This window comes from Glycine max, chromosome 7 (assembly GCF_000004515.6).
Source record: "Glycine max cultivar Williams 82 chromosome 7, Glycine_max_v4.0, whole genome shotgun sequence".
NCBI classification, from domain to species: Eukaryota; Viridiplantae; Streptophyta; class Magnoliopsida; order Fabales; family Fabaceae; genus Glycine; species Glycine max.
In genome coordinates, this window is record NC_038243.2 from 13,190,955 (window position 1) to 13,206,126 (window position 15,172).

At 30.2% G+C, this 15,172-nt stretch overlaps 1 protein-coding gene across 1 annotated transcript; it reads left to right on the forward strand.

Moving 5' to 3' along the window:
- Positions 1 to 2,946: 2,946 nt before the first annotated feature.
- On the forward strand, positions 2,947 to 5,957 carry LOC100781955 (receptor like protein kinase S.2). Its single transcript, XM_003530073.5, has one exon. The coding sequence runs from the start codon at positions 3,043 to 3,045 to the stop codon at positions 5,578 to 5,580; it is 2,538 nt and encodes an 845-aa protein (XP_003530121.2). The 5' UTR covers positions 2,947 to 3,042; the 3' UTR covers positions 5,581 to 5,957.
- Positions 5,958 to 15,172: the final 9,215 nt, after the last annotated feature.

Consider the following 15,172-nt stretch of genomic DNA (forward strand, 5'->3'; position numbering starts at 1 on the left):
ATTACTGATAAAAAAATTCAAAACACTCGTATAATTTATAATAAAAAATGTATGACAATATGATTGTTAAAAAAAACTTCTACATTATCAGTGTTAAGAAATTAGATGGTAAATTAATGGAAAATTATTATTCGTATGACTTTTAGATTAACGTTTTACATTATTAGTTTCTTTAGAAAAATATTATAGAAAATTCAAATATAAATAACATTATTTTTTGTAAAATGTTAATGCGCATCATATTCATATGTATACACAGAAATACATATTAAAATTTGTGTTGTAGATAAAGAGTTTAAATAAATTCAGTAACAAACTGAGTTTCATGTATTTTTCAAATTTTTCATCTTCATACAGAAGTAATAGTCATAAAAAACTAACCTTTTAGCTACCTAGAATTTATCTTTTATCATGTATACAAAAAGTCAAGTGAAGTTTATCTCTTTCAACAAAGTACTTTTCATGAATCATGTATACAATTTACATTAGAACTTTTGTCAACATACATTAATGCTTAGGGATTTTATTTAAATATCAAAATAATGAACATTTTTCTTAATTAAAAAAAGCATGTCTATGATAAGAAATATATTGAGACATTCAGTAAGAACAAAGGTTATTTTTATCGGTAAATAGTGAACTCATTGTTCACAAGAACATATATTTAATTTTTATTATTAATATGAAAATTTTGTTAGTAGATAATTCATTACTGTAACACACCCATAAGTGTTTACGTGAGTGTTGGGATCCAACTTATCTAAATTTTTTATGATAAAAAAAAAAAAAAAGATTGAGACATCCGTTGATGTATATAGCCAACACTAACGTAATTTTCTGATTTTCCATCATTTACATTCATATTTTTTCCATTTCCTGTTTTATTAACTTTTACTTTTACCACGAAATATCTTTCTTCTTTGTTAAGAGTTGCACGCCATCCTCTAGAGTACTAAATTTTAATCTCTGATATTCAATCTTAAGGAAAGAAGGCTAATCACTAAGTTATTATATTCAAGAGGAAAATAGGGTCTCAAAATTAATGGGTAATATATATTTAGTTATTTACTAATGACATATATGTTCACTTGTGATCATTTTAAATTTTTTATTTCATTTTTTTTAGTAAAACAAAAGACAAATTCTCAAAAAACAAAAGAACACTAAAAAGATTAATCCACGATTGAAATAATTTATATATACATACATACATATATATATATATATATATATATATATATATATATATATATATATATATATATATATATATATATATATATATATATATCGTAATTTAAAACCGAAACAAACACATGGCAACTGGGTTTTTCCAAAAACTTACGCAAACAAGCTCAAGATTTTCAATGAAAAACTAACTCGTGAAAACAGATGTGTGAACAACCTAGAGTTTTATATAAATATCCAAAAGTACGATACCTTGTTTTTTTTTTCATTTTTATTTAATTTGGGAAAAGGCTTATATACCTGTTTTTTGTAAGCAGCTGACAAAGACTTCGTTGGCATACAGCCAAAACTAATGTTAGTTTTTTCTGTTGCTTCTTCATTTTCATTGACACTTTTCTTTCTCCTTTATATTAACGTTTACTTTTCACAAGAATATCTTTTGCATGTTCATATAACCTTTTTACTTTTGTCCTAAATTATTCCTTCATCGTCAATTAATTAAGTGTTTCAGAAACTAGTTCAACTCAGTTTAACCAACTTGGTAAATCAGTTTTACAAAATATATAAAACTAACTCTTTCATTTTGATTGATTCATAAAACAATAAAAAAAAAATAAGAGCTAAAACTTAAGGAGGTTTGGTTAAAGATTTTTTTTTCTATTGTTTTATTTTTTTTTCTATTTTCGTATGTTTATATAGAAAATTGTGGGGAATTTTTTTTATTGTTTTTTATTTTATTTTTTATTTTTATTGTTTTTTATTCTGCACAAACTTCAACAAACTAGCAGCTAGCAAAATATATAATAACAAAAAACATTTTTTTTTTCAAACCAAACAATTTATTTAGCTTTTTCTTAATTTTCATACAAAGACTAATTCCTAGATTAATATCACCTTCTTAGGAACTTAGATTAACAAACAAAATAAAGCTAGAAGATGTAACCTAATAAAACTCAAATAACTTAATCACAATGTCATGTTTATGCATTAGTTATAATATTTTTACAAGTATACTTACTATACACTTAAATATATAAACACATAACCAAATTATATTAGTCATCTAATATTTCCACCGATTAAGTTGATGACTGTAAAGTATTTTTTTATGTTATTGGTAAAAAATATCTATTTTTTACTATGAATAATATTCATCGAATAATAGACTATTTTTAATGAATCTATTCTTTTAACTACGTTATCTCTCCAACTATAATACTCAATCTTAAAACTTTATGTAAAAATATTTGAGCTCAATTTCATTTCAACCAACGTAAGATTGGTCACGATGATGGGTCAATAGTATAATTCTGAAGATTTCCCTTAATATAGAACGGAAACAATCAAGCCTAAGTAATATATTGAATCCGTTCTAATAGACACAAATTCTTATATTGCTCAAGAGTCGAAATTACATGCTGTTTGTAAAAATATTTTTCTCTCAACTAGTGAGTGTCTTTTACAAACAAAATCGTGATATTCCACCGAACATCTAAACAGATATTATTTCCCATACGGAAAAAGAATCCTGTAGCACGAAACAAACAGACATAAAACAAAAGAATAAAAAAAGAATAATGATTTTGGCGACGTCATATCAGAGGTGGTGGTAGGTTCCAATTTGGCAAATGGTTGCACTGAATATTTCAACCGTGCAAACTTAACGTGTTGAATAATCCCATACACGTCCCATTAACAATTCCCATCATTATCAAATACCCAAACTTCCCAATATATCTTTAATTTCAACACATTCACACCTTTAACATTAATGCCACAACATAATTCATTGCCATCATCATCTCCATGTCCTAATTGCTTTTGCTTTCAATATTCATTCTCACAACACAAACTATGCAGCTCACTCATCTGTGCCTTATCATGCCCTCAGATTATGATAAACTAGATCCACTTCATGCAACCCCACAAACAAATATTAAAGGGGCACAGAAAAAAGCTAAGTCCAAAAAACACCCTCAAGGTGCACGTGGAGGCCATGTTGTTGCTACCCTTCATGGCTCTTTGACTAGGTTGTGTGACACAAAGTGGTGGAACCTATGCCAACATGGGGCAAGAATAAAAACCAAGCAGATCAAGAGTTCTTGTGTGTTTCATGACATGGAGGGTGTGCAACTCTCTTCCAAGATTGGAAGGGACAGCAACATTAATCCAAGGATTTTCAGCTATGCTGAGCTCTACATAGGATCAAGGGGTTTCTCTGAGGAGGAGGTTCTAGGAAGTGGAGGGTTTGGCAAAGTGTACAAAGCTGTGATGCCAAGTGATGAAACAGTGGTGGCTGTGAAGTGTTGCTTGGCTGGGAAAGGTGGTCAATTCGAGAAGACTTTTGCAGCTGAACTTGCAGCAGTGGCACACCTTCGCCACAAGAACCTTGTTCCCTTGAGGGGTTGGTGTGTTTTTGAGGATCAACTTTACCTTGTGTATGACTACATGCCTAATTCGAGCCTCGACCGGGTTCTGTTTCGCAAGAACTTGAAGGAGGAGCCACTTGGGTGGGTGAGGCGTGGGAAAATTGTGAAGGGTTTGGCATCTGCATTGCACTATTTGCACGAGCAGTTGGAGACTCAAATCATTCATAGGGATGTGAAGACCAGCAATGTGATGCTTGATTCCCACTACAATGCTAGGTTGGGGGACTTTGGCTTGGCAAGATGGCTTGAGCATGAGCTTGAGTATGAATATGAGACAAGGAAAGCATCAACATCAAGCAAGTTTGAGCATTTCAGGCTGAGTGAGACCACAAGGATTGGTGGCACAATTGGGTACTTACCTCCTGAGAGCTTCCAGAGAAGGAAAATTGCTACCTCAAAATCTGATGTGTTCAGCTTTGGGATAGTTGTGTTGGAGGTGGTGTCTGGGAGAAGGGCCATTGATCTCACATACCCTGATGAGAAAATCATCTTGCTTGATTGGGTCAGAAGGCTTAGTGATGAAAGAAGGCTTGTTGCTGCTGTGGACACAAGGCTGAAAGATGGTTCCTACAAGGTTTTTGAGATGGAGAATTTGATTCACATAAGCCTCTTGTGCACACTCCATGACCCTCAATTGAGGCCAAGCATGAAGTGGATTGCGGAAGCACTTTCTGACATGTCAAACAAGTTGCCAACACTCCCTTCATTTCACTCTCATCCTATGTACATCTCTTTGTCCTCCTCTTCTGAGACTAGTCCAAACAGCACAAAAGGCACTGGCACAAGCTCAGGAACAGAAAGTTCTAGCAATCATACTAGTTCCAATTCCAAGTATGTCACAGCCATAGGAGAGACTATATATGTGACTGCTGAAGCTGAAAACAGAAACAGTGGAACTAGCTCTACTAAGAGTAGCAAGAGAGTGATGCATCAGCAGCCATCATTTGTTGAAACACCTAGGGTGATACCATACAAGGAGATTGTTTCAGCCACAGATAACTTCTCAGAGTCCAAAAGGGTGGCTGAGCTAGACTTTGGAACTGCATACCATGGCATCCTTGATGGCCACTACCATGTCATGGTGAAACGCCTTGGCTTGAAGACTTGCCCTGCATTGCGCCAAAGATTTTCCAATGAGCTAAGGAACTTGGCAAAGCTTCGCCACAGGAATTTGGTGCAGCTTAGAGGGTGGTGCACTGAGCAAGGAGAGATGCTAGTGGTGTATGATTACTCAGCTAGAAGATTTCTCAGTCACCAACTTCACCATCATAAGAATGGTACTAAAAATAGCAATTCTGTCCTCAAATGGCATCATAGGTATAACATAGTGAAATCACTTGCATCTGCACTTCTCTATCTGCATGAGGAATGGGATGAACAAGTCATTCACAGGAACATAACCTCTTCAGCAGTGACTCTTGAACCTGACATGACCCCAAGACTAGGTAGTTTTGCTCTGGCTGAGTTTTTGTCAAGGAATGAGCATGGCCATCATGTAATCAGCAATAGGAGCAAGTCGGTTTGTGGGATTTTCGGCTACATGTCACCAGAATATGTGGAATCCGGTGAGGCAACAGCAGCTGCTGATGTTTATAGTTTTGGTGTAGTGGTGCTTGAGATTGTAAGTGGACTTAAGGCTGTGGATTTTAGGCAACCTGAGGTGCTATTGGTAAAGAAGGTTCATGAATTTGAGGTGAGAAAAAGGCCACTTGTGGCATTAGCAGATATAGGACTAAATGGAGAGTACAATTTCAAGGAGTTAATGAGATTGGTAAGCTTAGGAGTTGCATGCACCCGTTCTGACCCAAAATTAAGACCAAGTACTAGACAGATAGTAAGCATTCTTGATGGCAATGACAAATTAATCATGGGAGAGAACATGGAGAGCAGGGAAGATTGGAGAGAAAGAAATGCTTGCTCTTTGTCACTGGTTAAGAGAATTCAAGCTCTAGGAATACAATGAAAAGTTGCAGAAGAAAATGAAGGAACAAAATGGGAAATAATTGTTTGTAATATATAGAAACCTTGTTTGTAACACAAGAGTTTTTTTTTCTTACATTGTATCTTTGTGCTTTGGCTATTTTTCATAGGGGTGGTCGACCTGATGAACCCGAACCAAAGTGAAGGAGAAAATCTGGGTTGTTTTGTAACATATATAATGGGCAATGATGATCTGTAACTTAGAGAAAGCGGTTTGTAACAGAGAAAGTTTTTTTCTAATTTATGCTTTGGCTATTTTTAAGCTTCTTACTTCTTAGCTATGCTTCATTGTATGTAACAGAGAGAAGGTTAATGCATTAGTATATTTTTCTACTAAAGCAGGATTTATTGCATACTTTTTAGTTTTTATATATAGATATATAGACACATCCATATTTTTCAATGTCATGAACATATTGTATACAATTTTGCTATAATAACAATTTCAAGAGAATGGAGGAAAAGATTCTGATTTGAGCAAATTCAAGGTTATATATATTCGACACGATGTAAAATCAGTCTTATATGTAGTGTAACTCTCCTTGTGTAATTATATTCATCCAAATCAATGAAACTGAAATGAGAAGAAAGTGACCTTCCTATTCATGAACCAGTTCATTTCTTCTGAAAGGACGTATAAACGAAGGGAAGTCAAAGCAAATAAATGAGGGAAGAAAAATGGAACAGTATTAAAACTTTCTCTACCAAAATTAGATAGATTAGTCATTTATAGGCACCTTACATGAGTGTATGAGATAATTAAATTGAATTAATTGTGCAGCAACAATTAAATGTGCACTAAATAAAATTAATTTTGCAATTATTAAACTAAATATAAAATAGCAAGTTTTTGTGTAATGATAAAATTAATTATGTAGTTATTACATTAAATATAAAATAGTATGTTTTAATTATTCAATGATTGAAGAATATGGAACTTTACGTTTCCAATCAACAAAATAAATGAAAAGGTTTATGATTCTTCATTTTAAAAATGCTCTAGAATGGAATGTTTGCTATTTAATTTAATACAATGTTGAAACCGAACGTCCAGCAAGGAAAGTAAATGTAGAAAGGAACATGTTTACATGTATTGAATTTTGAAATTGGAAATATATACTAATAAGATTTTAATTGAAAATTTAATACAATTCACCGATTTTAATTGTCAATGAGCATTTCTCATATAAATTAACTGTAATTGAGAGAAATAAAGGGACACAAGATTGAAAGCAGTGTAGCGAGTTCTAAAGGATTTATTTTGGTAGTGAATATATATTTAAAAGGACTTTTATTTTGTTTTTACTATAACATTCCTTTCTAGATTTTTCCTTCTCCATTTCATTTTCATTATAACAATTTCTTTTAGATGATTTTTTTGTGGTTTCTCTACCGAAAGGTAATATACAATGCATGTGTTTATATATATATATATATATATATATATATATATATATATATATATATTTAACAGAATAGAAGTTGAAGACGGGGGCAAAAAAAATAGAGGGAGAAAAGGGAAAAAATGAAGAAACAACGAGAGAAGGAGCGATGGTGCTCCTCCATGCATTTTGTTAGTAGAAACAAATTTAGGACTGTTGCTCCTCTCTGTCTCCTAAATCACGGTGAGTATTTCTCCAAAAACATATTTCCTTTTCCATTCATTTTCATATTGAATCCATCTTTCCTTAATTTTTTTTTCAAATGTTTTTCAATTACTCGGACTGTTTTGCGGTTTGTCAAAATCGTTCCCCTTTTTTCTTCAATTTATGTGATAACTGAAGAGACAAAAATTTGGGGTCACTTCTCTTCACTTAAAAAATCATGGTGATTATTTCTTCCAAATGATATATCCTTTTTCATTTGATTTTTGTATATGATCATTCTCATGTGTTATATTTCATCATTCTCATGTATTATATTTCAGGTAAACTCAGTATACAAAGCCAAGATTACTACTATTAAGGAAAAAAAAAAAAAGCAATCATTTCAACAACTAACTTTTATTTGCTTTTAATTTGAAATATGCACATATTCTAATATGTGAATCATCATTTTTCATCTTTTCCCCCCTTTTATATTAGGACTATGAGGGGAGAAACTACATAAATTAGTAAAGGTATATTCAATAAATCAATTTAAATCTTAGTCATTCTTTTATGATTTGTCTCTTTAAGATTCTTTCTTTCTCTCTTTTGTCCTTGAACCCTAAAAAAAATACCTGCACAAATTATGCAAAATACTTGAGAAATGTTACATTGTCATTGTAAAAGTTTTTATTTTCTATATTTTTAAATGTGTAATTACTGCAATATCTTTCTAGACATAAAATATCTTAAAATTGTTTATCAGTTAGACAAGTATATTAAAAACAATATTCATGTTGTTTTATTCATGTTGTTTTACTAATGTTTGTTTTTAATGTGATTCAAGGTTGTTGGACATAGCATTAACTTTGACATACAATGATCATAGATAAGAAATATATGACCCTCAACTTATTTCAAGAGTTTTCAATCATGTGAAACGATGTGCATCGCATAGCTCATATGATCATTCTATGTATACACAAACTAATTTTTCATTTCTAAAGTTATCATTTGTACAAGCTCCACCACTACTAGAGAACCTTCATTCTACATCAGTTATTTAAGGGTTACTACATCGGTCTATGACCATCATCGTAGCCGGTGTCATTAAAATATGTCCCTTATTCTACGACAGTCGCAAAGACCATCTTAGAATGCGCATTATTCTATGCCGGTGTCTCAAAAGGATCGTTTTAGGTATGTCTGCATTCTACGTCGGTCATTTACGCGTGATTGATGCAGAATGCAACGCATTCTATGATGGTCATGTGACAAGGATCATCTTAGAATGCGTTGCATTCTACATCAATCACGGCAGAACCGACGTAAAATGTTAATTTTTTTTTTGCATTCTACATCGGTCACACCAGAACCGACTTAAGATGTGTTTTTTTTTCTTTTTTTTTTGGAATACGAGGTCTTTCTTTTTTTTTCTTTTTTTGAAGCTACAAAGTACAATATGAAAACATATTAAAATGAATTCGTATAATTCCAAAGGCATATACCCAAACATGTTGTTTTGGTTAACCACTTATAATTGGAAAGACACAAATAAAAAATCATATACACACCACATATGCACAATAATATTGCATTGCAGAACAATGATTCCAAATGCATTTTGAAATTTGAAAGATGCTCCTATATGAAGAACAATAAGGGAAATAGATACTACATATTCATTTGATGCACGGGTTAGACAATTGCCACTTCCATGCTTCTTAATTATTCTTAATTAGAGAGAATGAGAGGGAGACAGTCCATGGAGAGATGAATATTTGAAATAGAAGACATGAATATTTCCTGCCATTTCATTAACCAAATATTCATACAGTTGGTTTATGAAACTTTTACCTGAAATTCTTCCCTCAATTTACACAACACAACAAAACATAGATCAACAACCCAATCTTCACTCGACTACCCTAAAGTAAACCAATAATTGTTGTCTTTGTTCGATGCATATCATACATCACATTCTCAAAGACAATCCAAAAGACTATCAAATGGACTAACCTAGAACATAGAAAACACAATGAACAAAGTAAACAAACTTTGACTCTAGTATAGGCCAATTTTTAACCGCACAAAACTGACAAAGTTTATTTATGCATAAATAAACTTGAGGGTGCTTCAACAACCCGGGTACCATTTTCAATAGCAGTAAAGTTGACCTTGTTGTTAGTGGTAGATTTGTTATCGGTGGAAGGCTGGCTATACACCTTCAACAAAACAAGGAACATGACACTTAAATGAACATGCATTATAATTTCTATAATGTATAATAGTGCATACAAGTAGACTAAGGAACAGGAAAACACATAATTCATTGCCATTGCTCTATATAGCTGCAAAAACAATAGAAATCCTTTTTAAATGACTTAAGAAGGGGGGAAAATTACACTAATTGTACATGTGCATGTGTTGAAAGGGTTATAAAAAAAACTACAAAGCTTATAAAATAAGCCAGCCTTAGTGATGTACATGTGCATGTGCCATTTCATTTACCAGCTTTAGTTTGTTCTCTCATAATACACAGAGGTCACGATGCTATAACTACCCCACAAGGCAATTTGGCTTGGAAAGCAACAAAGGCATCAAAATATGATTTTTCACACAAAGAGTAACCAATGTAGATCTTGCTCCAACAATCTACCGTGCTACCCTTAGATCACGAAAGGGAGTGGATATCACAGTCAAGCCTACTAGAGTATATAAGTTTTTAACTAGGAAATCAACTGGTATGAGAAACATAGAAGTTGTTTATTTCTTTTTAAAACTTTTGAACTAGGAAACCAAAATCATAGAATCATATTATCAACCACATAGGGAATCAATTGGTATGACATTTTTTTAGCTTAACAAAATGTTTTCATCATATAACCAAGTTCACTAAAAAACCAACCACGACACAATGCAAACAACCAAAACTAATACTAAAAAACATGTACTTCCATCGACCTAGCTACAAGGGTAAAGCGAGAAATAATAAACACCACACCTACCTTGGATAGCAGGGCATGGCGGGGCGAGCACGGCACAATGCAAAACAACCAACCGCGACACAGGCAACCACGACAAGGCAGGCTACGGCACGACGATCCAACGAGGCAGGTAACGACATAGCGGATGTCAGCTTCGAGGTTCTGAGCTTCGCACACGGCATCGTGGAGAATGCGGGAAAACACCTAACGTTTTACGACAAAAACAAATTGAAACACATTTTTTATTTTTTTAAAATCAACAAAGACGGTTATCTATTGACACCCGTCGTAGAATTACGTCTTCAAATTACCAAAATGTCATCGCGACATGGCTACAAAGATGGGTGTCGAAGACCGTCGTTGTTAAATTGTTGTTAATTACAAAAATGCCACTAACATACATTCTACATCGGTTCCTTGGAATCGCCTTAGAATGTGTGTCGTAAAAAGAATTTTTTTTAGTAGTGCACACCTATTCGTTTTTATTTAAATAATTGATTGAATATTTTATTTTACAAAATAGGAAGTATGAAAAGAATATAACAAATGGGGATGAATTTTTTCATGAAAGTGTGAAGATAAATTTAGACTTAACTTACCACATAAAATAAAATATATAAAACACCACACACGAGAATGAACAATTTTTTAAGAAAACAAGTAGGAAAATTTACAATGAACTCAGGAATTAAAAAAAAAATCCAATAAAAGTTAAAATTTCTTTTGCACAATTCTTTCTCATGCAAAATTAGATCAAATTAAATAAACATAATCACAATTATTTTTTCATGCAGAATTAATATCTAAAATTAATTTTAAAAAAATATTTTTTTATTTATTATCTTCTAACTTAAATAAATCATTCATGATTTTCTAACACTTAGGCAAATTTTAATTTTCTTTTATGCATTGATATGTATACGCCAACATATTAAAATAAAAAATATATATAAATTATAACACATAGGGATGAATTTTATTTATCTTATAAAAGAAAGTAAACATTTCTACTTAGTTTATAAGAAAGAACAATTCACCTGAAGTCACATTAGTATATAAATTATTATTGTGAAATTATTTTTTTATTATGATGGTTTTAATTTCAATATATTTATCAACAACGGTTGAGAACAATGGTAATTACTTGTTTTTTAATCAAGTGATTTATGGTTCAAACTCTGAAGCCTTTGGATATGGAATAAATTATTTTGGGAGGGGAAAAATCATTAGTAACGGCTTGTGGTGGGTCTACCTCATACTAATATCATGATAAACAAAAAAATTAAATAATTTTTTATGGTCGTCTCTTTCCTTGTTTAAATAATTTATTAAATGTTTTAATTTAGCATCTTAGAAAGTATAAAAAAAGATACGAGGATCAATTTTTTTCATGAAAGCATAAAGAGAAATTTAGTATAAACATTTTTAAGGTAAAAACAAGTTGAAAAATTTATGGGGTGCATTGGATTAGGATTTTGAAAATTTTTAAAAGGCTTTTTTTTTATAAAATAAATAGTTTTGAGGTATTCTATCAAGACTTTTAAATTACATGAATAAGTCTTGTAGTATTCAATTAGGATTATTAGGATTTTTCAAGGAGTACAATGAAATTTAATGGTATTCAATTAAGATTTTTTACAACTTAAAAAAAAGTCCTCTAGTATTTAAAAATATAAAGATTTCAATGGATTCTTTTTTAGTATGAATTACATGTAATTTTTCAATACAAAATATACATCAAATAATCCCAAAAAAACCTCGAGACTTTCTTCTTCTTTTTTTTTCTTTTTCTCTCATTACTCATGATTCTTTTTTAATATGGATTACATGTGATTTTTCAATATAAAATATACATCAAACAATCACAAAAAAAAAAAAAAAAACTGGAGACTTTTTCTTTTCCCTCATTACTCTTGGCATTTCATTATTAATACAAATACTTAAAAAAATTGTAATCAGTTTATAATTTATTTTAAATGAAAATTTTAAGTATTATGTATATATTTTTTTAAAATTAAGAATATTAATTACTAATTTTTTTCATCAGGTTATTATTATAAAATCAAATATACCAAATACGATAGTTCATTAAAGTAACTTATCAAATATTTCCTTATAAATTATATATTTCATATTTATATATTAATATTTAAATAAAAAAATAGAAAAAAAATATTAAATGGTTAACTTAACTCTAAGAGCATTAAAAATACGAGTCTAGTTTTATAACACATCATGGTAATAATGGTTCTAAATAAAAAAAAAATCATAATAATGATGTGAGTAAATTTCTCACTCATGTATAATCAATATGAAGTAAAGGGGGAAATAAAGGTTACATAAAATCATAACAAAGACTATTGTTAAAGAAGAAGAAGAAGAAGATTGTTAGAACTACAAATGAGAGTGGTAAACTTTTTAAGGGAATTAGGGGTTGGAATGCCCCTAAACTAACTAGGTTACTGTGTTGGAAAGTGGGTCAAGTTTGATCGATGAAATTTATCATTTAGTAATATAATATTTAGCATATTATTATATAAACATTTCAACAAAAAAGTAATATTAATTTTTATGATTATATATGTTACTATAAATTATAAAATATATATTTTTATAAATAAAGATGTAAAATGGTAATATATAATATAAATAAAAGAATAGTTAATATAAAAAACATTCAATAAAGAGTGAGAGCAATGAAGAAGGAAAAAATGAAAAAGAAAAGGAAGAAAAAATGTGAGAAAAGAAATGACTAAGAACATTTTTAGTGGTAGATTTCAAATTGAGATCTTAGACTACTTTTTGGTTATTGAAGATCTCAAGATCTTTATAATTTTTTTAGTAATAGATCTCAAATTGGAATTTTAGACTATTTATTAGTGGATATTACATCACATAGGATTGAAGATCTCTAAAGACCTTCATTGTTTTTTTCTTTAAGGTTAGATCTCATCTTGGAATCTTAGATAACTTTTTAATAAGTCATATATGGATTCCACTTTTAAATATTTAATAAATTAAATATAATTAAGTGACCGTTGGTTTTTTTTTCCTCCTCTCCCTCCCTTTCACTAATTGGCTTTTTTTCCTCCTTCCTCTCTCCTCATCTTATAAGGTGCTTATTCTTCCCCCTTTCCCTCCATCACGACCCCCCTTCCCCTTTCCGGAACTCTGTCGCGATCCCCCTCCGCCAGTATGTCTAATTTTTGTTTGTTTACCTTTGTTGTTTTTTTGGTCGGTTTATTTTGTTTTCTTCTTTTTCTTCATCTCCTTTTGTTTGTTTTTTTGGTTTGTTCCCCTTCTGTTGGTCCGCATTTTGCTTTTAGAGAGAGAGTAAATTTTTTTTAAACAATGTGTCAATCTTCATGGTTCTTGTATAAAAACTCATTCTTCATGCTAGAGATATGTCTAATTCCTTTATTGGGAGATCTAGTGAAACCAGATCTTGAGTTTAAGATCCTTGCTTAAGATCTGATACTAAAAATGCTCTAAGGAGTATGTGGGAGTGAGAGAGAAGAAGAAGAAAAAGAAAAGAAAGCAGGAGATGAAAGAGGAAAAAAATGAGGAAGAGTAAAATGGTGACATATGACAACAAAAATGGTTGCACTTGTGTAGGAGAACTTACTTTTTATAGATAGTTAATAGAATAGAAGATAAGGACCTTATTTATATGACACCAAAAAGTTAAGCAATAAGATATATATTTTTAAAATTAATTAATTTATATTTAGAATTATAATCATAAATTCAATCAAGAAGATTTAGGTCGGTTAACTAAGTAAGGGTGCATATGTTGTTGGAAACTCCTTGACATTATCTTTAATTCCCACAAATGAAAAAGAATCATGGACTCACATATATGGTGTTACATGCTCTTTAGATTTCAATTCATCCATCTTGGGGAATGACTTTTTTTTTTTTTTTGGGAATGACTCAATAGTTGTTTCCACATATCTTGTGCTATAACAATTTGACACTAATTGGTAATTATTTTGTTGTTGTTGTAATTATTGTGTTTTTTTACCTTATTTTTTAACACTAAAGAATAAAAATGTAAGATGAGTCATAAATGCAAAAATGAAAATATATTTTCTCTCTATATAAAATAATGAGATGATAGATTATGTACTAATCATGTAAAATACAAATTATAATTTATAATAAATTTATTAAATTTTATAATAATTACTCACGTGATTAAATCAATGATAATTTCTGATTGATTGACAATTTACATTATTAATATATAATCATTAAACTCTAAAGTAATTTACTCATATGAGTACAAATAAGTTATACATTTTTAAAATTTATTAAAAAAACAAAATCACACTTCATTTTCTAACAATATACAATGAAAAAATAAAATAAATAAAAAATAAATTATATACCAATAATGTAAAGTAATATCATATGATATGATAATTTTTTTCTTCTGCTGTAATTATCTTAAAAAAGTCATATTAATAATTAATTTTATTCACGTTATATCAGTTTTTACACCAACACTATATAATTATTGTTTTTTATTACATGACTTTACATAATTTTTAAACTTAAATAAGCATATATATTTCGAATTTTGAAAATATCTATAACTATTTTGGTGTACTCATGAATAATTTTACTTTAAATTACTTCTTAAATTTCAAATTGTTGTTCTAACTTATATTAACTTCTCATTATTTTTATATTATTATTTGATATTTTTTATTAACTGTATTTAATTTTTATTATTAAAAAAAATAAAAAACACGGACTATTTTTCTTCCCCTACTAAATACAATGGTCACAGTTTTATGACACTTCATCGTATGATATATCTTCTGATGACACAAATGTCACGTTGACAAAGATACCAGATCCACACAAGCCAGAAAAACAACAATATCAAGTTCCAAACTAAACAATCAAACAAATAAATACCATTTAATTTAATGCAATTCACATATTGTTTTTGATGTATAAAAATAAAAGAGAGAAAAACAAGGGGATGTGAATA

What these genes read in the sequence shown, in the direction of transcription:
- LOC100781955 (XM_003530073.5), top strand. Translation starts at nt 3,043, where the DNA reads ATGCAGCTCACTCATCTGTGCCTTATCATGCCCTCAGATTATGATAAA.